Source organism: Nesoenas mayeri, assembly GCF_963082525.1.
Source record: "Nesoenas mayeri genome assembly, chromosome: 16".
Lineage (NCBI taxonomy): Eukaryota > Metazoa > Chordata > Aves > Columbiformes > Columbidae > Nesoenas > Nesoenas mayeri.
Genome location: NC_137562.1, coordinates 4,336,812 through 4,364,618, shown reverse-complemented (window position 1 = coordinate 4,364,618; position 27,807 = coordinate 4,336,812). Strand labels below are relative to the sequence as shown.

General features: G+C 40.8%; 1 protein-coding gene across 1 annotated transcript; it reads left to right on the top strand.

The window, feature by feature from the left end:
- Window positions 1-16,003: 16,003 nt before the first annotated feature.
- On the top strand, window positions 16,004-25,120 carry ZFP64 (ZFP64 zinc finger protein; the record flags this gene model as incomplete). Its single annotated transcript, XM_080354484.1, has 6 exons — window positions 16,004-16,061; window positions 16,513-16,752; window positions 18,106-18,267; window positions 19,119-19,181; window positions 19,789-20,040; window positions 23,826-25,120. The coding sequence occupies 6 exons, from the start codon at window positions 16,004-16,006 to the stop codon at window positions 25,118-25,120; spliced, it is 2,070 nt and encodes a 689-aa protein (XP_080210610.1).
- Between the last annotated feature and the right edge of the window lie 2,687 nt (window positions 25,121-27,807).

Sequence of the window (27,807 nt, the reverse complement as noted above, 5' to 3'; positions counted from 1 at the left end):
ATACCCAAATGCAGATATACAATGATAAGTGTGCAAGTATGTAATTTATCAAGTCATAGGGGTACTAAAACAACTATATTTGCAGATCTGAAGGGTTTTCTTAAATCTAATTCGTAATACTCGTGTTAAAGACAGGGGCTGAAAACCACAGTGGTTAAAGAGAAAGATAATAAACTGCTTGCTACTCGACCTTAACTACAATGAAGAGGGAAAAATCAGTGTTAATCTTGCTACTCAAGCCTTAATCAATTTTATATTTTGCTTAGCTTTTCCTTTTTCAGCATGTATATAATTTTATAAGATATGCATGGTTTTACATTTACTATCTGTATATCTGCTCACCCCAAATAGCTAATTCATCCTTGATTTTTCTGATTAAAGTTACACACTTAATGTTATTTTAACATAGGGCTTTTTTGTAATGTAATGATATTTAATTTGCATTAGCACAAGTGACATACAATAGATCATGCTATTATCATGATTGATATCAGATGAACTGGCATAAATTCAACATTATAAATTGAGCCTATAAATGAAACTATTATTTTACAGGAATTACTGTAGTAGAAAGGCTAAGGACCCTCAAGTCAACCTCAGTCAAACCCACTCTTTAGAGTTTTATATTTTATGCCTGCAATAAATGCTTTTGTGAAAGCCCATAACCTGCAAAAAAAAGTCATTGGAAGTCTATTAATTATAATAATACTATCCAAAAAGCTGTGAGGGCTTATTTTTGTGACATCACTCTTTGATTTCTTACTGCCTTAAATTATCCCTTTGTTGGCTGGGTGAGGGTAACAGTCATACATTTGTCATTAAATATAAGGAGTTTTAAAGCCTGATCCACCTTAGCTCTAATTGATATTGCTTTCATTTGGCAGATAGTGACCTGATTTATAATTTAAATATGCATCATTATATGCACCTCTTCTGTATAATGAAAAAGCAAAGTTACTCTCATCTTTTCCCGCAATGTTAACATCAAGGAAAAGTATCTTTCTTTTTTCCCTTTTATACTCAGAGCCTAATTGAAAACTGTTCATTGAATTTCAACATGATAGAAAAGTCTTTTTATCTCTCAATTTGTCCATTAGCTATTATAATTGAAGTATCTGCTACACAGCTGAATTGATATTGTTCTTGTTTAAATTCTGGATTTCTCTAAATCTTCTATGAGGCATCAACTAAAAAAATATGGGTTAGGAGACATTAGCTAACAATATTGCCTAAATGGGACATTAGACTAACACTCCACATGTGTAAAGCTACAGAAAGTAGGAAGTCATCTAATTTTACTGGAGAACGTGTTGCATAATAATCTTAACAGCATGACCATAAGGTTTGCTAATTGCCACATCTGTTTAACAGCTGTCAGATGTTTGCCATATGCTGCCATCAATATTACAATAGAGCACATTACAGGGAGTTCTATTGTGTTTGACTGTTATTTATTTGCCACAGACATTACTACAGCCAGTGACGTCTATTTATGTTAGATCACTAATTATATTTTTAAAGCTTCATGCAAAATCCAGGTTTTTCAGCTTCCTTAGACCCCATTTCTGATGATGTGACTAGTAACTTTTTCCCTACAGATCTCTGAACTGATCTCTTCTTATGGTAAATAATTCTTCTGCAAAATAACTTATTTATGCTGTTTTTGAAGGATGTTTCTAAATTCAAGTTCTGTTTTAAGGGTGATGTTTGTAAGAACTCAAAACCAAAGTTCTTTGTCAAAGAACCCACTTCATCTCGTGTTTTTGCACCAGGACACAGGTCAGGGCTGGATGATAACTCAGTTTTACAGCTCAGAAGGTTGGATACCCCTATTCTAGTCCCAAACCTGCCGCTCACTCATTTCGTGACCTCGATTCCTTGTAGGACCTTAATTCCGATTTGCTGACCTGTAAGCAAGGTACCTACTGTCCAGCCGTAACAGCAGAACTTACTCATTAAATGTCTGTAAAAAGTAAAAGGTGGAACAGCACTATTACCATTGAAGTGTATAAATATGGCTGATCCTTCCTGTTCTTTTAAACGTTCTTCCAGGGATTTTTAAAATTACTTCTTTCAACTGGTCTGTGCGTTACTTTTCTGTTAAATGTAGCTACTACAGCAATGAAATAGGAAGCAGAGATTGACAAAGTGCAGACGAGGCAAAATATGCATGATGTGATTTAATATGAGTTGATAGGTGTCACTGATCTCTATTATAAATAGACTGTGAATTCCATATGATGTATTATTTATCTATTGTAGATGCCTTTTTGTTTCATTAATAAACCTGGAAATCAGACGTATACGTTTCCAATGATGAGGTTTTGGCAATACAAGGGATTGTGGTATTTGTCTGCAATTGCTCAATTATTTTGATGATTTTCTTCTTCCTTCCACATAAATTATTAATGCTTGAGATGTTTGCTCAAGATTCTTCTGATTTTAGCTCATTTGTCCAGCTGCATTCTTTTTTTCTTCTCTGCCTAGAGAGGATTATGGCAGTGTAAGGACTTCCACTCTGACCTGAATTCTGGCTCCTTTGAGATGCTGCGCTGGAGCACACAACATCCACCCTCCCGCCGAGGTTCGTGTTTGACTGCGAGGTCTGAGAACTCCAGCAAACCTCACATTAACAATGCGGTTTCAGTTTAAATCTTATCTCTTATGCTGCTGTTCTACCTCCAGTAAAAATGATTCCCTGGTATTTCTGTACTTGAGGAAGTCAAGAAAATACATTGCCGCTTATTTAGATAGGAAAGGACTTGAGGTTTTCCGGTTTTGGAAGAGAACAGTGAGCAGCAGCTAGTGCCTTCCATTGACTCTTTCTGAAGATGCCCAAGCAAAGATATCCTTGAAGACATTAAAGAGCAAAGAGTTTAAAATAAAAAGCAAAGCTGGGGGGTGTTCCAGGAGCCCCATTGCCAAGCCTGGAGTCCCAGCGGTGGGTGAGGATGACGGGGGTCACTGAAGGAGGGCGATGGGCTCTGAGTTCAGACAACACCAGCCTGGAGGAGAATTTGCTGCGCAGCTCCCATGAGAAATCAAAGTGCCTCACAAGAACGCCTCCACCAGTAATCTAAAATTTGTCTGCCTTCTGCATTTGATCTCCTTATTTTCGTCTTATATGCCTTTTTAATGCTGTTTGTAGCCATTTCAATTATGTGATTTCCTTATCTGTATACCATTGAGAATACTGTACAAGACTTTATAAACAGCTACTAAGTTTATCTGCCTGTCATTTGGTTTTCATTATGCGAGATAACAATCTTTCTCGTATCTTATAAGAAGATATAATGTGATTGTTTCTAAATGGGGTGGGGGAAAAAAGTCTAGTCTGCGTTATCCTTAGCCTTGTAGTATTTGTAACGTCAGTAGTGTCAGCACAATTTCCAATGTTTTTCCTTGCTGTGGTCCAGGAAGGATTATCTCTCAAGTTTTTTGTGTTTGCTGCTATCTCCTCTTTTTCTCCATTTTAGACACAGTGAGTTTCTTATCTGGAGTGTGGTTATATGGCCATAGATTTACCTATTTTCAGTCTGATCACTGCTAACTGTTTCATGGGGCGCATGCACTGAAGGGAAGGATGAGAGGCAATTGTCAACAGTTCGCTGTATTAAATATGGATAGATATTATTCATGTAATTTGACAGTTCTTGACTTTCAGCTGTATAATGACAGTGAAACGGTAGGAATTTCAGCAGCCGAACTTCTGTCTTACTTCAAGATAAGCTTATCAACTGTAGCCTGAATCCATTCAACTCATAAGCAGATCAAAACTCATGTCATGCTGAACTGCTGTGCTGATTCCTGCTTCCTACTATTGCTTTACATGCCCATATGGTCTTAGTTGTTTGCCATCTTACAGTTATTTTGCAAGGTTTTTAGGAGACAGACTGTCTCTTGTATTTGTTCAGCACCTTGTACGGTGAAGCCGCGGATCCTGCTGGATGCCACCAAATGCTCATGCAACATCAATAACACGTAATGAAGTGATAATAGGTGATGGTCAGCCCTTGAATTTTTGTCTCTCTTCATCAGTTATGCACTTGGTCTGCAAAGAGTAGCTGCTTTGTTTGGCTTCCCATTTAACTTTTTAAAAAACAAACCAACCACTCTGAGGTTTCTCTTGTGCTGTTTATCCAAGAGATTCAGAGGAATCTCTGAGCAATATGCAATAATCGTGTGTATCACTCAGGTGCTCCCGCCGCCGCAGCGTGGTGTGGCAGCTGCAGGCTAAACAGTGTCTTCAGGTTAAGGATTGATCAAGTGTCCGTGGAACTTCCATGGTCCCTGAGGTGCCTTCTGGATTACAGTGCTGTTTCCAAACTGGTGGGATTGGGGGGGCGGGGGAGTGGAGCGGAGAATAGTAGATTTGGAGACCTTCTGGCAGTTTAATGCTTCATTTTAAAGAAAAAATCTTTCTTTAGTCATCTCACTCATTTTCTTCTCTGCCACTTCACTGCATTTTGATCCTACAGGGGCTGTGAACTCCAAGCTGGGACTGTCTTTCTATTTCTGCCTGTACAATGAAGAGCATAAGAACATATACAAGTGTCCATATGTTGCTCCTGGCCGTGGCCACAGGCTGGTGTCCACCTTCAGCTACACCTTGGCCGCTTGTGTCCAGTGTCCCACCTCTACTGGGCAAATACGGAACACTGAAGAAAGTCACTCACTATGGACTTCCCTAGAATATTTTCAAATCATTTATGTTTATTAAATCACAGTTTATATATTTTTCTTCTCTGAATTTGCTAACTTTTTGAGTACACTTTTGAGCAGCAGTCAAAAAAATAACAAAAATAATTGTTATCAGAATAACAGAAGATACAGAAGTTTTGCAATTTCTTAACAGTAGGAAACCCTTTGCTGTTTGACTTTTCACTGTAATATGTTGGTAGAAATATGACTTCAGGTTTCAGAATTAAATGCATGCCTCAGTGGTTTAGTTTATGCATTCATAATTATATTTACAATTAGAAATAATGCAATCATGAATTTTTTTTTTAATCGGCTGAGTGCACAGAATGAGTTCGGAAGAAAATGTAGTTTTAAGCCATGCCTTCTTCCCCGCAATTTAGGGTCATTTAAGCTTTGTCTCCCACATACATGAGGAAATTATAGGCTAATGAAGTCTATATGGGGCAGTATTAGAGTTATAGATTGCTGGGTCCCTCTCTAGATTCCCTTTTGCACAGCAAAGCCCCAAATGCTGTGGATGCACAGGATATAAAATTGCTGCAGCGACTCTGCACAGTTACACCGTGCTCTGGTTTCCTGTAAATATTTTAATTCCTTTATAATGGAAGAGTGAAGCTTTCAATGGAAAAGCAGAGAGGGCACACGGCATCCTGTAATGGAGAACTGCCGTGCCCCGGCAGGCAGGGTTAATGGGCATTGCCCTGCAGTAAACCGGCTCCTGTGAATCCTTGAAATGTCAAAGTGGCACAAAACAAGAGAGAGAACCAGGTGCTGCTGGTGTTAAAGGGAGGCTGCAGGGCAGCGCTGAGCCCAAACGCATAATTCCTAGGCACAGCATGTCATTTCCCATTGCTTACCTCTCATTAATACTAATCAGAATGACTCTCTGTGAAAAATTGATTTTTAATCGGAAAAGTTAGATCTCTGATCCAGTGTTATTTTTCCTTGAAAAGCATTTCACTGGGAACTGATGGAGAATGTTCTTGTTTGCTGATAGTTTCAAAAGCACTGAATGACCTTTTTTTCCTTCAGTCTTTAGCCCAAATTCGCAACCAAAAATATTTGTTCACATGCTTTGCACAGTCATTGTTGTCAGAAATTCATTTTCCATCAAAAAAACAAATTTCAAGAGATGTTTTCACTTGATTGAGAAGCACATTAACACTCAGATGCAAACAGGAGAGCGGACTCTAACAGTGGGCTTCCCCACTTCTCCGGATACTTTTCAGCAGGACTGTCACGAGCAGCACGAGGTGCAGCAATGTCAGCTTTAATTAAAACCTTTTGGTTTACCTACTGCACTGAACAGCTGCAGCATAAACTGAGAAGCAAAGGCACCACAACACGTACAAGTCAAGGTTTTGTTAAACACAAGCAGGAGACAGCACTGGCGTGAACCTCACACAAAGCTGCTTCATCCCAAAAATTCTAGAAAATGTTGATGACTTCTCCCTGAAACGTTCCACACAAATTTTTGCTGATTTTCAAAGAAACTCAGCTAGAAAAATGTGCAGGTTGTTGGTTTTTTGCTTTGCTTCCCTCAAAATTAAAAGGCAACCAACTACTTCATGCTTAGATGTATGTGTGAGTGGCTTATGAATCACTGCTAGATACCATTAAATAGGTAGCCCACAGAATTGCTCCATCTAATTCAGTAACAATTAAAATGTAAGCTTGCTCCCCAGGCTTTCCAAAGAGAACAATACTTTTTATAAGGTGGATAGTAGCTGTTTACTGATACAAGCCACAGTCAAATTTTAGAGATGTTTGAGATGAAGGAGCTTTAGGTAACCAATAGTTGTAGGTATCAAGTTCTTTTTGAATGTTGGTGTGACTGTAAGATTCGGCAATCCAAAATCTTACACCTCCATGAATAGATGAGCTGCCCCATGTGCCTCTGCTCATCTTGATGAATTCACCTGCTGCTCCAACTCAGCTGGCACCTCTTTTAGGATGATCAACCTGGTATTTTGAGGTGGACGGTGCAGTTCTCCAACTCTCTTGGCAGCAGAATGACTTGGGGTAAAAGCCCATCCTGGGCAGAGAGGCTCACATGAGTAGGTAGGTGTCCCACTGACCCGTCGCTCAGGACAAATCCTGCCTGGAACTGAGCACCCACATGAGTATTTAGAGAATGAGGAGGTGTGATCCTCAAGAAGTTATCCATCTCCTTCCTCAGGTGTGTACCACACACCTGGGGTGGGCCCTAATCTACTGGAGGACCCATTAAGTAATTGCCACAGGATATCACAAACTGATGTGTCTGATGGTCCTTGCCTCAAATCTGAGCTGCAGCTGTGAGGGTGTAAATACAAATTCACTTTGAAAGAGTGATGCAAGCAGGAAGGTGCTGAAGGACCAGCCAGCCTGACCCCCCAGCAGAGCTCTCAGGTGCTTCCCAACCCCTTCTACCCAAAATTAACCCAGGGAGCAAAGGTGACTTACACAAACACATTAACTGAGACTGAGTAGGGAGCGTTTACAACAACTGCCCTGTTGTAAAGTGGTGGAAACGTCCTGCACAGGGATGGGGAAAATGGCAACGAAGGAACTTTGTCCCTTTTGCCTCAGTTTCCCCTTCTGTGCAAAATCCAGGCAAACATTCATCTCAAAGGAGGGGGAGATTGTTAATTAGATAGACATACTTTATTTTAAAATGAAAAATTCCTAAGTCTGGTGCGCAATGTGTTTTTATTTCTTTGCTTGTTTTTCAACTATTTTTTTTGTGAGCGTTCACAGAAATATCTTTGCAAGACAAGCATCTCATTTTCAGGAGAATTCTACGAAAACCCCAAGGAACAGCAACTATATTACTTGGAGTTATCTTGATATCATAAGATACAGGTAGCAAGTAGTCGAAAGACACAAAGGACCTTTGGAATTTAAACTTGTTAGGTGTTCTGCTTAATATAGCTGAGCAAGAATTTATGCTAGCATTGAAGTTTTCAGGGCTAGGCTGTGCTATTTAAAATGGAATTTCACACTAACGAGCCTAAAATAAAATAACGTGTGGAAGGAGATTTCAAAGTATACTCAATTGTATCAGTTATTGCATATGCACAGCAAAAAATTACAAATGCAACCAAACAGCACCCTCTTCTGGACACTAACACCCCTGCAAAATGCTGCTTCAGAAATAGGGATTTTGGAGCAAATCATGAGAGCTATTCTGTCCTAAAGGAGAAAGGGAGAGAAGGTAAGATGCTATAGATAAATGTTTCACATTTCGTTTTCCAAGAAAAACATAGAAAATATTATTATACTTTTATTTTCCTGTATGTTCTATATAAAATTAACAGAAAGCCAATTTGCTAGAAGCAGATCCTAGTTATGAAAGATTCGTTTTCATCACTTCTGTTATTACTGGGAGACCTTTCAGGTGGGTCACTCAGCAGAACTGGGTTAACAATATTTTGTATCAAACAGATACTTAATTTTTGTCTATTTCCAAGCTTTTAATAGATTTCTTTCCCACTATATATGTTCAGAAAATAGTTTGTGGAGCGACATTTTATTCTGCAGCTCTTTATGTGCAAATACGTTGTATGTATTTGATGTTTGGCCTTCTTCAGGAATACGCTCTTATGTTTCTGATTCTTGACGGAATAAATTCAATTCTTAAAATCAAGTTTCCAAGGCAAATTTAAAATTTGCTTTCAATGAATCTGCTGCCGCATGCTCAGAAAGTCACAAAGCCTGATAATAGATGAAGGAATTTGTGGCAGGATTCCTGGAAAGCAAACACACATGATCCTGGGGAATATTACTATGATAAAGAATTAATTGTAAAATGAAAAGGAGTGGCTGTTGCAGTTCAGATACTCTTTCCCTGGCTGTGATTTTTGTATGCAGGTGTTATTCTAAAAGAACTTTAAAAGAACCCTTCCATGTTTGTTACCCTTTTTATGCCTGAAAAAGTAAAGTGTTAAGGTGTGTGACATGAACACAAAGCTGAAGCTTTCTTTCAGAAGGATTATCATTTTTTAATATGGTTTTTTTTTGTGTGCAGCAAGTAGTACAGAGTTCCAGAACAGTAGCATTGTGGTGCAAAAAAACACAAAATATTTTTTTTTTAATTATTATTATTTTTCATCAGGACTGACCAAGCTAAATACCTTGATAATTAGAGATCAGTAGATAGAATCTTCTAGTCGGAATATCCTCCAACACTTTGTAAAACGGCAATACGTTTACATAGTTCAAATGCAGAGGGTTTTGGACACTATTTCTGACAAAGGTCTAGAGTCAAACTGCCCTGTGTTATGGCCGAGTTAATTAAAATTTGCACGCAGCATCTCATATACTTTATAAATGTAATCTACAGTAGCATAGAAAGAAATGCAACTCCTGCTCACTCAAACGATCCCACTAAACTCAGAATAGGACTTTTCTTGTAAGAAAACCTCGCAGTCATCAGGAGCTGTAGCTCCAATGCCCAGGATATGGTACTTTATAAACGATGTATAATTACACAATACAAAAGGAGTTATCTCTTTATCTATCATCAGCTAATCTAGCTGAAGAAATCTTTTGAATTGAAAGCTGGAGAGGTTTGATCTCTAATAGCCAAGATATAAGCAAACGTCCTTCTTAGTGTCATCTGACAGTAAAACATTCCTTTCTCATGGACCTTTGCATCACCCACGGCTGTGTGAACAGGAAACCCGATAAAGGTGTTTTTCTGGCAAACTGATAGGCGATGTTTGTACTGCAATCCTGCAGTGTTTTCTACATGCACAGACTTCATGAAAGACGGTAAGATTTATAGAGAAAAACTGAAGGGAGAAGATTATTTTTGGTAAGCTTTGGAGGGGATGAATTAATAAATTCTCGTTGTCCTGGCTCTTAGGAATTTCATTCTGTCTAAATTTCAGTTTTGTTTTCTGCTTTCCCTCCCCGGTAGAGTTGAACCTGGGAATAGCATCACTCAACGGCTCGTTAGTTTGATAAAGTGGCGTAAGTGACTATAGCTACAATGGGTACTTCCAGCTCAGAAGCATTTATAGGTCTCAAGGGAATTCTGAAAAACACCAGAAAGTCTTTAGGTACTGAATCACAGGCAAGTATTTTGAATCTTTAATTTTTTTTATATATATTCTTTTCTATGAGAACGTCAGAACTAAAATATGGAATACGCTTTTCCCACTTGGTTTCTATTACTTGTAAAGCATTCAAAAGCTTCTAGAATAAAATTACCTCCATGCCCTGCTAGAGAGCAAGCAAAACTCCACTGAGTATCAAGGGAGTCCCTCTGCTGGTGTTGCTTTCCATTTTTAACCCAAATATAATAATAAAAATGACTAAATATTAGACTGGAGCTGTACAATCTTAGATCCAGCATTTATTTGGTATCATGTTTATCCCAGTGGGGTTTTACTGTACTTTGCTATTTATACAAAATATATTCCACAAATTAACTAGTTTATTTTCAGGTGTGACACATTCCTCATTGTAATAATATAAGTTTGTTTTAAGAGTTTGTCCAGATTATGATAGCTAATTTACATTAGAACAAAACAACGAATGAAATAAAGGTGGAGAGATAAGAGGTGCAGGAAGGAAGCGAAGGTGCATTTTAAAAATGCAACACTTTTAGGACAGTTTAGGAATAGTCCAACTTAGCAGGGCTGAGGGTCCTGAGGACGGATGCTCCTTGTTCTCAGCATCGTCGCTGAAAACTGAATTAAATCCTGAACCAGTATAGCTGACTTTTCCAATAATAACTGTGTATTTTCCACTGAGTGAAAGACAGTGAAGCATAGTTGTGTAGTTAACCCTATAAAAGCCTGAGAATCTCCCCTGTGTGGGTTTAGGTCTGCTTTCTGACAGTGAATAATTAGACGTCTCAACATAAAAATACTTCCCTATTTTGTTACAGTATTCATTGGAGGTTTAATCACAGTTGTCAATGTGCTATTTCAGTGAATAATATTTTCATATTGAGTTATTTTACAGTTCATACAGCAGTAAGAATTATTTTAAAGTACTAAGTGATTATTTAGACTTTATTTATTGTAGAGGAAAGCAATGACATTGAAAATATTGTATAAATAGCAAATACATTAAACAGCAAAATCCCTACCTTGCATTATGAATTGAAATTACATTATTTTAAAACATTTGAAAAACCTCATCATAATTATATGTTATCAACGCAGAGACAGATTACCTATTATTTTAATATAATTAATTTGAGCTCAGTGCATTTATGTTGCTGTGTATGCCATTATCCATCAATATAATTATGAAATGCTAAACATTGGGGTTTGAATCTTCAAGTTATTTTAATTGGCTGCATTTCTCCTCTAAATCCACCGTCCGTTTGTCTCCATCTTCAGTGTCTGAAGTTTTTAGAAGTTGTGTTTCTTTTTTGTTTGTTCCTTCTTCAGTGACCACAAGGGTATAACCAAGTTTATATTATTTTCTTGCAATACTGCTGGGGCTTTTTCACATCTTATTGGTACGTTTTGTTCATTTGTACATTTATACACTGGTTTATATATAATTTTTTCCCTCTTTTAAACCTATCCTCCTATTGTGAAAGGCAAATGGAACCATAAATGGTGTAATCTATTTTCAAGGGCTTTCTCTACGTCAGGGTTTGTTCTTCTGCGTAGCTCAACTGATAACTCTCTTCACACTACTTCAGTAGGTTCAGCTTGGTTTTCTGTTGTGGTTTTGGGTCGGTTTCTTTGTTGGTTTTTTTTCCTCTGAGCTTGCAAGGTAGGATACTTTGCCCCTATGTGATCCTGGATGATGGGAGGGTGGACAGAAGCTTGCTATGAAGGTAAAATCCTCCACATTTCTTGTCGTACATAAATGTCTGTCCCCAGGAAAGCACTGAGGGCGCAGCTGTCCAGCACCGTGCCCGGGAACGCCTGTCTCCCAGGCTCTGATGAGGCCTGACTTTTTTATGCCTCTGTCTGATATTTTCTTATTCCTTCTCTCTCATGATTGACATTTGTCTTTTCTGGGCCTTGTTTGCTTGCTCTGCACTTGTAGGGAGCCCGAAGCACTGCAGTATTTTCATTGCAGTCAGGTTAAGGGTGACGAAGATTACACATGCATACTGATTTATGCCTTAAAGGCTGGAAATAGTGTCAAGTGTGATCTCAGCAGAGCTCTGCTCGATGACTCAAGTGCTCAGTTCGGTGTTGTACTCTCAGACATCAATCCTCACCCAGTGAAATGAAAACTCCCCGGCCAGAACATCGTTCAATAAAGTCCTGATCTGTAAGTGGTATTAGTTATTAATAAGATAATAATGATGTTTTCAATGCTTATGCCAGAGCCAGAATCGAGCCTTTACAGGGTAAGTACTGCTGAAAGGCAGCGCAAGGGAGCAGCACCAGCCTCAAAGAGCTTTCAGAGTAAATGTGCCCTGGATAACCAGTATCAACGTGTGCACATACTCATGTGCTTCTGAGAATGTTCAGCTGCAAAGCTTTTATGCAAACAGGTGATATAACCATAAGTCAAATGTTTTTAAAGACAGATCCTTACATTATTATATTTGGATGTCATAAGTTCTTGTAAACCGCAGTGGATCTGAAGGTGGCTGTGACCCCAAAGACATGAGGCAGTTTTTTAAGTAATTCAATCTCCGCACTACGTTGAAGTCAGTGCCTATTGACTGTTTTTTCTTCTTCTAACCATATATGCAAAACAAAAACCAGAGAGGCTGATTTGGCAGTTAATATTCCCTTAAGATATAAAAGGTCAAGGACTAGAACCACAGGCACCTGCAGTGCAAGCTACTGGTTCTTTTTCTGCAGGTGCCTTTCCCTCTCTGGTTTTAGCCTGCACCTGAAAAACCTTTCCCAGCACAGACATTATCAAAACTCACGTATCCCTGTGAAAAGCATTAACTTGGCCCCACCTTCTCTTCCCACAGTGAAAAAAAGCCTGAAAATTCCCAGCTGAGCTGTATTTGCAGCATGCTGGGAAATACCAGAGATGGAAAGAATAACGCAAGAGCAGCCCAAGACTGAGCCCTTTGCTTCCAGCTGCCTTCAGCCCTTGCCAGCACAGGGAACTCAGCAGTTCGGTTTGCTACTGACCAAGTGCTTTTTGCAAGACAGCTGGAAGGAATGACGGAAGGGATGGAGGGAATTCCTCTTTCAGATGCCAGCTGCAGCAGGACAGTTAGCTCTGAATCCTTTCCTGTAAATTAATTTAACACCTCTCATTAATAGCGTCCAGTTGCATAAGGTAGCAAATGTTTCTAAAAGAGCTGGTAACACACCAGACACAAAATGCTTCATATCTGACTCAGTGCAACCTCAGACCATCTCGGTATCAATTAAATATTGTTACCCTGACATGCAGCCAAAGGAGCAGCACGACAGTGGGGATGGCTGCAATGCTCCTTCCCTGCAGTGTTTGTTCTGGCACTCAAAAGGGGGCATGTAGCCTGCCCAGCTGTCATTACAGGTCCTTGGATAGTGAAAATTCACTTTTAACAAAACACAATGCCTATTCTTCTCTAATTGAGTCAAGCAGGCTTATATTCTAATGAAAATGCATTAAACCAAGGGAGAAATAGATAAAAATAAGTTATGCTGTGCTCCACAGTACACCTGTGACTGTAACTGTTGGGTAGGCAGACAGGCAGACACTCTGTCAGCTTTGGAAATGGGTCATAGTGTTGTGGAAAAACCAGTAAAATGAGTCAAAAGTCAGCTTTCAGTTCTACAGCTCTATCTATACTGTGGAAAAATAGTTTCAAGTTGATTACCCTTATTCTAAGAATTCATTTCTTTTGGATATACTCCCAAAAGAGTCTCATCAGCCTTAACTGCATTCCTGTTTCTGTGCTATGCTTTATAGGTACTGGCTATGCAACCATGCTAACGTAAAAACATCTATATTTCCAGAATCAATGTAAATTCCCTAATTTTTATTATTTTGAGGGGGAGGGAGAATTCTGAATAAATTTTAAAACTCCTACAAATGTTCCACATTCAATACATGTTGCGTGGAGTTTATTTGGTTTCCTTCTTCATTAGTATTTTAACATATTAATCAAAGTTTTAATCTAAAGTCGGATTAAAATATACCTGAGCTCTTGAAGTGAGATAAATTTGCTCCTTGCAACTGGCACTATGATGTGCTATCGAACAGCAGGTTTCAAAGGCCGGAACTTGGATTATCACCTTTTGTGTCTTATCTTGGCCCCCTAACAATCCCGTGTCTCTGCTATATTGTTTTGGCAAAATAGGTCAACGGACATGTCAAGTGGACACCACTTTCCCAGGAAAATAAAACTTCAACTGTAATATGAACTGGCATTTGAAATTCTCAGTATGTTTAGTGCATGCACACACTATTCTGCATTTATTAATGAATACACAGGTACTTCTACACAGCTATAAAATCATCTAGCAACAAAATCAAACTCACTAGGAGAAAGCAGAATTAATAGTTTGTTTCCCCACTCGCATTCATTGTCATTATATGATCTTTGGTTACCCACATTAGTCCATTTTCCTCCCTCTGCAGCCGTTTTACCCCTGTATCACCAGGCAAGTGTTTTTCTCCCACTACTGTGCAGTCTCCAGAGCACGGAAGAAATGTCGATACCTAACACGAGTCTGAAGGTGGCTGGAGCCTGAACTGGACACAAAGTGCAGGCAGATGGAACGTGTCTCTCAGAGACTTCAGCTGCCAGTCTTTACTGATCGCACGCAAATGGAGCTTTTGTGTCTTACAGCTTGGTGAAACTCAAGCAGCAAAAGTAAAGTACATGAAGTGAAGGTCATCTGACTTTCAAATTTCCATTTTCTACTCAGTGTATGTATAATGTTGTGGGATTTTCCTGAACAGCCAATTTTTAATATAAGGCAGGGCAACATAACTTTGTGTGCTGGCACTCTGAAAGGGCTGAGCCAGTTTGCTGCTGCAAAGCATTAAATGCACTTGGCACGAAACATGACAATCCCTCCTAAAAAGGGGTGTCATCTTACAGGAAAGTGTTTTCTCCAGCTCTGGAGGAGCACTGCCTGTAATGCACAGAGGTCTACATCCAGAAACCCACTCAGACAACAGGTGACTTCAGTGGGTATCAGATTCTTATTTGGCACTATAAATTATCTTCAAGATTTGAGGTGAGCATGATGGAAGACCTGTAAAGAGCTACAATATCAAGAGTGGTTTTCTGGCAATTATGCCTGTACAACCAATTTGGTTTTCTGCAGAGTTATTAGTGTCGTACTAGCAATAAACATGATTTTGCATGAAGACCAGTAATACAACACAAAAGGCCAAAACTTAAGGCCAGATTTTACTGTCTTGACTACCCTAAGATTTAAACCCAGTGTCAACCCTAAGTCATTGCCAAACTCCAAACGCACTGCTAGGCAAATTAAAGCTCTACTCTAAGGCCTCAGCGGGGAGCAGGGCTGAAGCACACGCGAGGCCTCGGCCCCGCTGCCCCAGCCATGGCGGGTCCACATGGTGCCAGGCCGGAGCGGCCACCCAGCCCATGGGGAAGGCACACACAGGGCAGTTCGCCTCCCACGGAACACACAGGCCTTGCGGTGCTGGGCACAGGGTTTAATGATGGCGGTTTGGCCTGTCAGGGGTGTCGGGGCCGGTGTGGTGGCAGAAACAAGCGGGGTTTTGGCCACGCTAAAGCAAGGTGGGGGCAGCACTGCTGTCCCTAAACCAGGGTTCGTTACCCGGTGTGCCTACAAATGAGCCAAATTCAGCACACAGAGACAAGATATTATTACAAAGTCATGCAAGTCTGGGTGCTGGGATAAAGCCAACACACCATGCATTATATACAAAATCTTATTGCCACTGAGGGCAGTTCTAAAGAGCCAACTGGTTGCACATTCGCATATTGCATTACATAATCCTTTTAGCATATAATGACCAATGTTCAGCAAAATGGCACTTCATCCAGCAGCCTCGAGGTTATGTGTTAAAGCAAGGCTCAACAGTGCGGGCTTCAGAATGGCTAAAGCTGCAAGGCCAGTAGTGTCTGTAGTTTGCTATTTGGTGTTTTGCAAGTCACTCTTTGTTATATGAGCAGACCGACCTAAAACTGAAAGGATTTACGTATGTTTAGGTCAGGGATTTCAGACAGGATTCACTCCTTTAAGGGATGGCAACAGCAGCCGCGCAGCGCTCGGCCCGGCGGCGGGTGAGGGCAGCCGCGGCCTCGCCGCTGCCACTGAGCATGCTCGGCTCCTCCACATCCGCCCCGCTCAGCGGCCGACAGGCGCGGGCAGAGGTTCCCCGCCGGTAATAGGTGCCGTGCGGGCGGCGGAGCCGGCCTGCGGGACTCGCTGCCGCCATGAACCCCGGCGGCGGCGGCGGGGAGGCGGCGCCCGCCTTCCCCGGCTCCGTGCAGTGTAAGTGCCGCTGCGCGCCAGCGGGGTATGCGCGCTCCGGGGCCCGCGCGGCGGTGAGTGGAGCTGAGCTGGGGCCTGGGCAGGCCCCGAAACCTGAGTAGCGCAAGAAACAGGCGGGAGCGGAGCCCGGGAACCTGGCTGGGGGGGGGAACCCGGGAATCTGGGTGACGCCGCGGGCCGGGAGGGGCGGCGGGATCCGGGCGAGCTCGGTGCTGAGGGGCTGCGGCCGCTGGGCGAGGCGGGAACCCCCCGCGGGACCCTGAGACCTTCGTGGAAACGTGCCCGGGGCCGCGGGCGGCCTGTCCTCCCCGGCAGCGCCGTGTCCGTCCTGCCGCAGGGGTCCCGCAGCCCCGGGCCCGCAGGGGCTGTCCCGCAGCGGCGTGTGTGTGTCGGGTTGAGCGGTTCCCCCATGGCCGTTCCCTCCCGACGAGCTCTGCTCCTGTTTCCACAGTTCCCGGCGGCACCACCGTGCTGGTGGAGCTCACCCCCGACATCCACATCTGCGGCATCTGCAAGCAGCAGTTCAACAACCTCGACGCCTTCGTTGGGCACAAGCAGAGCGGCTGCCAGCTCAGCAGCGCGGCCGCCGGCGCTGCCAGCACCGTCCAGTTTGTGTCGGAGGAGACGGTGCCGTCCACACAGGCACAAAGCGCAGCCAGGACCATCGCTTCAGAGACCCAAACCATCACAGGTATCATCACGTTGTGTCCCAGGAGCTGCAAAACGCCTGTGCAGAAGTGGCAACATCACAGAGCCCTCTGAACGTATGTCCCTGTCACACTAAGCTAAAATGACACTTCTTACATTAGTCATCACATACCTGCAAGCAAAAACAAAAAGAAAAAGTGGCTTGGTGCCTTCTTGGTATGATAACAATTACCTAATTGGCTAATTGAGATACAAGTTCACTTAGGGGACTGATGAACTCAAACACGTTGTATAACCAACTTGTGCGAACTAATTGAAGTCATCAATACTTACGGAAATTAATCAAGTTACTATCCATTTTATTTTTTAAGAGTGCTCTGGATGAAAAACAGACTCCAAATTGCTGTCAGGAGCTACTCCAGGCCTTTGTATGTGAGAACGCTGCATTCCCTAACATTGCACCCACAACTAATCAGCATGAAAAATACTACACAAAATTTGTGCCTATATGGAAGCTCAATTGAGGTCCTGATCCTGCAGACATTTCAATAAAACTGTAATTTTTTTTCCATGCGGGAAGGTTTGCCATTCTATATGAAGTTCTGTTTTGTTTTGGTCCGGAACCTTACTAAAATCCAAATTATTTGAATTTAATTTGGATAGACAGATGAGGGTAGAGAATCCGGAAGAACAGTGAAACAAACTGAATTTGGGGCTCACTTCCAGGAATTTTTGTATTATAATCCCTCAACTCACTGTGGGTTTTGGATGAGTCATTTTTCTGCTTCATATTTACTCATCTTTAAAATGAAGGCAGTTATGTCCTTCTGCCCTTTGGGTTTATAGCATTTAATTGATTTAAAAGCTGCAACTTTGGCTGAGAGAGTTTCACCTGTTATTCTTTTGAGTAATAGCTGAAAACAGTATAGCTGAAAGAGGCTAAATTTCAACAATTAAAAAGAAATGTTTACCTGATTCCTGTTTGACAACATTTGCCATATAATTTGTTTGTTTTCTCCTTTGGGCTTTCAACACAGCCAGTGTTGAAAAACAAACATACCCTTATTAATGTAAGAGCTGGACAGGCATGAGAAGAAACTGAACGGAAGAAACTGAGGGCTGCAGTCAGATTGGGCTCAGAGGGAGACAAGTGGGCCTATGTAGTGTCGTACTAAGTTCAGTGGTTCATCAGGTCTTGACAGAATTTTCAGTGACAGCAAGGGAGAGAAAAGCCTTTTTCCTTTCTTCCTCCCCCAGGTGAATAGGAATCCAGGAACAAGAATGTTGCTGGAAAAAAAAAACAAAACAAGCAATAAATTGTTGAAACTAGAAAATTATTATATTTTTCTCATTGGAGAAGTTAATGTTCTCAAATGAAGCTCTTCTATGTGTTTAGTTTCTGCACCGGAGTTTGTTTTTGAGCATGGCTATCAAACGTACCTGCCCAGTGAGAGCACTGAGCCTCCAACTGCTGCTATCGTCTCTACTCCACCAAAACCACGCTCGAAAAAATCCACTTCCTCACTTACACAGAAGAAACTAAACTGCTGCTATCCAGGTAAGATGTGGACTACACCTTCTTCCTTTGCATTTTAAATTGGCAGTTTCCTATAGTGGTACGCACGGTAGCTCCGTCTGTGTTAAGACACACAGGACCTGGAAGGCAACCCACTTACTGAGAATGCGATGTACCATTGGTACCAGTGGTAATTCTGCGATTGATTTGACATATGCGAGAAATATTATACGTGCCTTTTGCTTTATATGTTTTGTCTTCCATCAGTTAGCATTTTTATAAGGATGGATTGAACCGAAGTATTTGGGGACCTTAATGAGTAAAAACAATGCAATATGCAGAAAATGTGTGCAGAGACAGCCTTGTAGATGAGTAGTCATCTTAATGGAAGCAAAAGTCACAGTCTCTTTTCTCAAGCTTGCCTTCATTTGAAAGGCACATTTCAAATGCTGAGCATTTTCTTTCTCTGCTCTAAAACTGTAGCACTTTCCACTCGGACAGGATTCCTGAATGGTGAGCTGTTACCCAAGTTCCCAATTGCACTAACTTGAAGTCATCTGTGGAATTAATTAGTTTCCCCAGCATCCCCTGTGTATTGTAAAGAGCATCTCAAATCCTAGGCAGATTCTAGGGAATTTGTTTCAAAGCTTACATAAAACAGTGATGTAGAGGGTGAATTGCCTCCTGGGGAAGCATCAGAAAACTAAAGATCTTAGGTGAGACAGTCACTGTTTTAAGTAGATGTGAGTAAACAGGATGGGTAACTTGTTTTCTGTTAATACTGAATTTTAAAGAACATGTTCTGGAAAATAAACATAAAGCCCAGAATACAGTAGTATATTTTTATTATTTTCTTAGATTCAATTGATTTATCTTAATCTTACTGTTTTCAGGTTGCCAGTTCAAAACTTCCTATGGTATGAAGGATATGGAACGTCATCTACGAACACACACAGGTCTATATAGTTTCTTCTTCTTTTGCTTGGTTTCGTTCTCTTGCCTATTCTCATACAAAATAATCTATCTATAGATAAACTATGTGGAACGTACACGTATGTCTGTACATTTTAGTATCATAGTTCTCTGTACCTAGGGAATTGTTCTTTCTGGGTTAGCCATGTCCCGCCATGGGCAGTACCACCCACAGCTATGAAACATGAACACTGTGCGTTGATTTAAGGCAGAGTTAAATTACTAAGGTACAGGCCGTGTGTTTATCAAGTTGCAGTGCGGTGGTGATGCATAAACTAGTTTGCCCTTCAAATGCAACAATGATCCCAGCATCTCCCCTTAAACCTTGATCTCATAGTTGTAAAAGGAGAGAGTTCCAAAGGGTCTTCTGAATTTGTTGTACTTGTGCATGCAGCCTCTGGAACAAAGGAGAGTTCTTGGCTGATGTGACAGCTGCTGAAATCCAATGTCCAGCTTTTGAAAAGTAGCCCCATTTCTATTAAGTGTTTACTCTGTGCTTTTTTTTTTGCCTTTTTTTTTTTTTTTTAATTGAAACAACATCCTTCTGGTGCAAAAATTCTCGGTGTGTTGGTGCTCTTCTGTTTGTTGCAGGAGACAAGCCCCATAAATGTGAAGTTTGTAACAAATGTTTTAGTCGTAAGGACAAGCTGAAGATGCACATGCGTTCCCACACCGGGGTGAAGCCTTACAAGTGCAAGCACTGTGACTACGCCGCTGCTGACAGCAGCAGCCTCAACAAGCACCAGCGCATTCACTCCAACGAGCGTCCTTTTAAATGCCAGATCTGTCCTTACGCAAGCCGCAACTCTAGCCAGCTAACTGTACATCTCAGATCTCACACAGGTAAGTTTGTACTAAAATTCAGATTCAGGTTTGAAGGTCATAGGGGAGATTTTTCAAGGTGTACAGGAGTCAAGGTACCAGAAAGGGCCTATTTGAAATCCCAAAAGCACCCAGGCATCCCGGTTCTGTGAATTTCTTGGGCATAGAGTCTAACAGGGCAGTACAGCTCTGCTAAAAATACCTGGAAGAAATCAGAGGCAGATCTGACTCTTGGTAGATTTTCTTCTAAATTGATTTTGAAACTGCCTATTAGATGTTCTCAAACCAGCAGCGCTAAAGGATCTGGTGGATTGATTGATTGATTAAGAGCATCTAGGTTCTTATCTGCATCTCAGATCTGGTCCACTATATTAGAAACACTGAAATTGCTTTATAATGGAACTAGTTAGTGCAAAACTCAACTGCATAATTCAATTTTTCTTGCATCAGTAGATTAGGAAGTAATTAGCAATTTAAGTTACATCTTTCTTTGACCTTTCTTTGTGGTATCTTCCATGTGCAGACTGATGGGCATGAACACTAGTATGAGCAGCAGGAACTGTATTTTTGCTATATAAATAGAAAGTTTTAGCCTTCAGGCTTATAAACATTGTCTCATTTGCATTATTTACCTATATTTAATTTTAATCCGATTTCGCTTTGATAGTTTGTTCCTAGAAGTGATTTCCTGTAAAGATACCGCTGTCTTTGTACAGTTGCCTTCATATGTTGTCTTCCACCTAATGCAGGGTACTGGATTAGTTTCTGTGTTGAGTTTTATACATTTGATTAGTTCTGTGAGTTGTAGCTGCAAGGTGGTTATGGTTCAGTGGTTACTAGATTAGCTTTGGACCTATCCTACATCTAATTCTGAATTCAAGTACTAAACAATGTTAGATCAGATGTGTGCAAGATGAGATTTCTTTTGAGTAGATAAAAGAAATCCCTTGTGCATTGTGAAGCAGGGGAGGGTTAAACCAATCTGTCTCTAACAGATAAGAATCTTTTATACTTCACAGATCTGCTGTGGTAGAACAGGCAGGGCCGTCAGGCAGTTGGTTTACAAGTTTCTCTCTTTATTGCTATATAAGATGATGTGATGGTGAGTCAAAATAGTATGGGTTGTTGTGAGGAGTTATCTGTTAGTAAACAGCACTAGTCAGACAATATGGTATTGCATTTTCCTCATGTCATACAAGAGTCTGCACACTTGTGCAGTTATTCCTGTGGGCAGGAATGCTCTGAATTTGGCTGTGGAGAAGCTATGAGTGATCATGGTTCTCTTGTATTTCCAGTAGAGAGAGATTTTTGTGGCATTAAATACTGCAGTAGTTGGGAAGGGGTTGTAAACTACTTTATCTCCTTTTGGCTGATCGATCTATTGTATCTTATGCTAAAATGCAAGTCTTTAGTTTTGTTATCTCTTCTATTTCTCCAAAATAAATCCTCTTTACTAAAGGACTTTTTTAATTTGCTGAAAGAAGGCACAAGAATTTTGGAAGTAATAATTTCATCCTCGTTAGGTTACAAAGCTGTTATGCATACAGCCAATTTTAGTGGAAAAGTAAGACTGGTATGTAGAATATATTGCTTACTGGAATTAAATTAGTCATTCTCTAGAAGGTGAGTGTAATCTACATTGCTCAGAGTGAGATCATCTACCTAGCACTACTTGGTGAACTAGTCATCTAAAGATCAGTTTCCTGTTAATTTGAGTAAAACTACTCTTACGATTAATAATTCCAGGATTAGACACTGTTTTTTAAAAGCTATATTCTGTCAGTGTCGATGATGTATGGACAGAAATGTAAAGAAATACAAGTAATAACCCACTGTCTAAATAAATGGAACCAGCATAGTTTGCTATATTCAATAAATTACTAATTCTTTTTCATACATTGTGTTACCCTGTATGTGAAAATTAAGTCATTGAAACACGTCCTGTGCCTTCATCAGCAAAGCAGACAAAATTCAGTAGTTGAGTGTGCAGCTGAGACTGTAAAATGAACAAACAGCACATCTCCATTAATAAAATCTGTTTAATATAGATAATACACCATGTATCTCAATTATTAAACAGATACTTGGATTAGCACAGTAGGCCACAGCTTGATTTGAAAAATATGCAGCTAAACCTATGACATATGTAACTGGATAAGCAAATTATGCAAAATTATACAGTTATCACAAACTCTGTAAAATATTAACTTATAAAATAAATCAGCCATTTGCAGTTTGATTATTAAAGAAGATAAATGCTTGCTAAGCTGAGTACACTCTCCTCCTTCCCCCACCAAGGGTATCTTGGAACCTAATAACACAATTCTTCCACTTTTTCAAAGTAATACCTACCTAGAGACTTCACGCTCGGGTAGTTTAGAGAACCACTTATTTAGATTAAAGGAAAAAGTGAACGGTTATTTAGTTGGGTTGATAGGTTTGCTTTGGATTTTTTTTTAATGATTTCAGAAAGGAGTCATTGGTCTTTACCTTGGAATTGATTATGGGCTAAACAGAACTACACCTTAATTTGATCACGCGTTTTGTGACAAATAAAGAAAAGGCAAAATAGTCGTTTAGATCCAGATCAAGTGGTTATTTGTGTAGGCGGTCTGACAAAACCAGGCTTACAGAGATCTTGCAGGTGAGCATGTTCATTTTTTGTGCTATATCAGTTAAAAATGTGACCTAACTTTCAACTACTATTGTAAGCTTTCTGAAACAGCATTGCTCTCAAAAAACAAAACAATGACAAAAAAAACGAACCACCACTACTTATGAATATTTTATGTACCTGTTTGCATGAATGCAAACTGATAGTGCATGACTACAAGCTGATATTAGATTTTCTTGAAGTAATCTGTACAACATTATTAGGTGTGATACATGGTGCAAATCTCTCTTTCTTGGTTGCTGTAAAAACCAAAGCTGGTTGCTGGAAAAACAAAAGCTTAATGTTACTTGTCTGTGTAGGTGCATTTCCCCAGGGTCCCACACTTGCATGTTTCATTAGTCTCACATTTGTCTCTTCAGGTTGCGTTTGTGTAGCTTTGATCCCTCTTTTTTTTTTCCAGCTATAGTAATGCTGTTGCTGTGCAGCCACCTGCTGCTGACCCAGGTGTGGCCTTTTGTCCCTACATCTCCCTGTGTTCTGGACAAGAGTTTCCCCTGCCTTCCTGTGCCAGCAACAGTATTTGTGCTGCACCACAGGAACCAGGCCAAAAAAAAGGAATCAGTTTTTCTAGTTGGCTAATCTAACTCAACTTTATGGTTGAGCAGTAAAGCTGGTGCCTGTTAAGCATCCATTTCTGCAGTCGCCTGCCATTTACCTGGCTTAAAGTGAACCTACGAGCCTCCCTGTAAATCTGGTAGTATAAACATGGATGTGTTTATGTTGTTTTCTTAGTCTTCAAAAATAGAGCAGCTGTGGAAGTTAGTGTTTATTAATCCTAAACACTAGTTGAGATGCACTGTTGCTAAAGAGGGACAAATGAAAAACTTTAGTAGCTTCTCTGGAGCACACTGAACAGTTTTACACATGAAATGAACTAAAAATGGAGAATATCTAAGATTCAGACATGAAAAGCCAACAGATGTGGGCAGGCATGCATGTGGAGAGTTTGTACACAAATATATCAGACCAGTTGGTAAATACCATGCTATTAAAGTTCTCTACACCTTGAAAATATGTTGAGAGTTTCCAGGTATTTAGAACACGTCAGTTGTACATAATTCATTATAACATTGGTCTCTCCAATAGATCTTAGTGTCTCATCTCTAATTTGAACTGCATTTTTTGTCGACAGGAGATGCTCCTTTCCAATGTCAGACGTGTCCTGCTAAATTTAAAATCAACTCGGACTTGAAGAGGCACATGCGTGTGCATTCTGGTGAGAAACCTTACAAGTGTGAGTTCTGTGAGGTCCGCTGTGCCATGAAAGGAAACTTGAAATCGCACATTCGTATCAAGCACAGCATGGAAAATACTCTCAAGTGTCCAGAGTGTGAATTTCAGTGTGGAAACAAAACGAGCCTTCGGCACCACATAAGAACTCATCAGCCCGAACAACCAGTGAAGTGCTCAGAGTGCAACTATTCCTGCTCCAACAAGGCAGCTCTGAAAGTGCATGAGCGAATTCACTGCAAAGATCGTCCTTTTAAATGTGAATTCTGCAGCTTCGATACCAAGCAGCGGAGCAACCTGACAACCCACGTGAGGAAAGCTCATGGTGACAAAGTCAAGACCAAGAAGCAAACAGCGGAGAAGGAAGGAGAAAGGCCCAAGCAAGGTGGCTCCAGGCAAGTTGCCAAACTGGATGCCAAGAAAGCATTTAAGTGTGACCTGTGTGATGCCTCCTTTGTCCGAGAAGATTCTCTTAGGAGCCATAAGAAGCAGCACAGTATGTATAATGGCTCTAAAAATAACGAACTGGCTGTTCTGCAGCTCCAGATGGATCCCAGTCGGCAGGCCAGCGCCCCAATTACTGTCAGTCACCTCCAGGTCCCACTGCAGGCTGCTCAGGTTTCCCCATACAACGAGGGAAGGGTCAAGATCATCGTGGGTCACCAGGTCCCCCAGACTAACAGCATCGTTCAGGCTGCCTCAGTCAATGTCATGCCTCCTACACTCGTCACCCAGAATCAGGAAGATCTCTCAGCCAACAGCCGCTTGCAGCTGCTGGGCCAGGTCAGTTTGTTGGCACCACCTCCAGCTCCCCTGGCCCAGAGCGAAGCGGGGCCTGTGCCACAGCCAGCGGTTCTTCTCACAACCCACGACCAGAGCGATGGAAGCGCTTTGCATCCGACTCTGATTCCTGCTGCTCCTGTCAGCAGCCATGAGGCTTCGGCAAACCCAGCTTTCATCACCAGCTCTGCAATCAGCTGCTCTGATTTAGAAGGCCTTAATGCTTTGATACAAGAAGGAGCAACAGAAGTGACTGTGGTTAGTGATGGAGGTCAGAGTATAACAGTGTCCACTTCAGCTCCCCCTCCTATATTTTCTTCATCCTCTCACACAGAAGCCCCTAAGCAGACCTATTCGATCATTCAAAGTGGAGCCCATACGGCTTTGCTGTGTCCAGCAGACTCCATACCGGATTAGTCGCAAAGTACTGTTGCTAAATAAATTTCGGTCTCGGAGGCGATGCTGAGTTCAGCAGAAATGCACAGGACATACGTGAATGCAGGATTTGTCCTACAAAGCCAAATACTTTCCACTTACACATTTTACTTGTCTATACATGGAAACATATATCTTGTATGTGAAAAAGAGGATGTGTGTATTTATGTGCCTCTATTTAAATCAGAGGCTGTGTTCTTTGTAAAATCAGACCATTGAAGCAACTGTTGACAATTTCACCAGGCAATAAGGTTCCCAGAATATGATTCTTGTATTGTGCTGGCTAAAATAAGGAAGACTCACACAAAAAGGTAATAGTCCAGGCCGTTCTGCAGTATATTTTGAAGTGCAGTCTGTTTCAATTATGTGCTATGTATGCATTAACTGCACCTGGCTGATTGTTCATCTGTGAGAAATGTCTACTAAGGGTCTAACGCAGACCTAGTAAAGTGTGAGGAGGTTGTTCCTTGATATCTGTAGAAATTTCCATCACCTGGCACTTAATCTGCAAGTGCTTATGCAGAAGATCAGGTGATCATTTTTAGAGAACAAAATAATTTTGTTGATTGGGAATAACTAACTTTGTTAGCAAGAACATGATTGCAAATATTAGATACGGCACAGTGATCTCTGTCAAAGACACCTGTGTTTTAAAAAAACAACTGCAAATATATTTTTTACAAATGCTACTTATGTTTTGTTTTTATTTTGATGCTGCCTGCTTGTAGTTTCCTGGGTGGTAAAGTGTATTACATTTTGTCTCTGTCCTTTTCAAGTTAAACAGGAAAAGGGAAGAGATTGAATTGATTCCATTTAAAACAAACAAACAAAGTGATTCTAATCCAAGGTCTTAAACTCTAATGTAAATTCAGATTGGATCACAAGGAGACAGAAATATGCGTCATATAATGGTAAATTACTATCATGAATTAATTCTAGGCTGTATTTTGAACTATGCAATATTATAGACTTATCTGGTAAGCATTCTTGTAGTGGTAGCTAATAATATCTTCACTACCAGACTCCCTAGCTAAAGAACAGTCTCAACTTGGGAAAACAGCTCCGTAGGGGCCTGGGTCTGCGACAATTGGAGATGGTTTCACAGCCAGACAGCATCCCAAGGACAATTGTTAACATACATGAAGACTGAAAAGCGACATCAAAACCACCTCTGAGAGAACCTCTTGGGGAATAAAAGTCAAGTTAAATTTCACAGTATTTGCTAGTGGGAGGCAGTGAATGATTGCTTTATGTGCTAGAAATATGCTTGGAAAACTTGGATATAATAAGGGCCGCTTTCTGAATAGGGCTCGTGTTTGAAATATTTAGCTGGTACAGATTGCATTTTGTGTATGTGGGGGGGTTCCCCCTGAGTGTATGTGCTCTATATGGTGTAAGGCTTCCTGCTTTACAACAGCGAGTAGGAAAATGCAATCGTAACTCAGAGTGATGCAGGTTGTTCTTGAAAACGCGACCTTTGTTTCAGTTGAATGCTCCGGTATCGTTGTCTTCATTATTTATGGGAAATAGTGGTTTTGAAGTTCCATATCTCTTTTTCCTTCCTAATCCTTGATTCTAAATTAATATTTTTTTAAAACAAAAACCCCTTCTAGATAATCTTGGGTTTAAAATCTGGGGTTTGATTTGAACTGTCTGGCAGCGTGTCTGACACTTGTAGATACCAGAAAACACTACACTCCAGTTAGAGGAAGACACTTAATAAATGCTTAATTAAAAAGGCACTATTAAAGATTTATTTCCTAGCCCCATGCTGAATTGAAATATGAAGCAAAAGTTTGCAGTTCACTGACAGTTGTATTTCAGGGTTTGTATTTTCCTACACTTGTTCTCCAACTTTTCCAGTGATACAGGTTTGTCACCTGTTAATTGTCTCTACCCTATAGAAAGGTGATTTAAGGAGCTGACAAGACCCATTTCCAAGTCACTGAGCACACCTTTTTTAATATATATATACATTAGAAGTAGGCGGGAGGTTTTTATTACATTAGATCACTGCAGAACATTCGTTGAGAACAACAAATTAAAGCCTAGATACTTTGAATTTTAACACTGGCCTTGCTGTTTCATGGCTTTCCAGTCATGTTTCACTGCTGTACCTATAGCACAGACCCAACCTTTACATTTCAGCTGCATCGAGGCTGCTGGTGAAGCACTTGGAAGAGAAAAGGCATCGCAGGTAAGTGTGTGAGGCCTTTGAACAGGAGCAACCAGCCCATTGGGGATCTCAGTTATAATAGCAGTTGTTATATATTTTCCCTTTGTTGTAAGACAAAAGAATCTAAAACAATTTGTCCTCTCATATTTGGCTTTGTCGCCAGTACGTCTGTCTGTCTCTGCTCGCTCGCACACCGTGTTCCCAGGATTTCCTGCTGCTTGATTTTATGGAGCCTGGTGATCGCAAGGATAATTATGTTTGAATTTCTACAAGCCCCTGGAGTACAGAGTTTAAGTCACTCAACTGAGGAGTTTGCATGTCAGGAGTCAATTAACGTTACGTTTCATATACTCGTTGGTATAAATGAACTCATGAGCGTGAAGTATTTTGTGTTCTCTGTAGATGGTGCTAGAGATCCAGATAACTTTACAGTGGGGCTGGTTCTGCTTGATGATGTTTCCTGTTTCATAGTTCCCTGCTTTTCTTTCCCAGA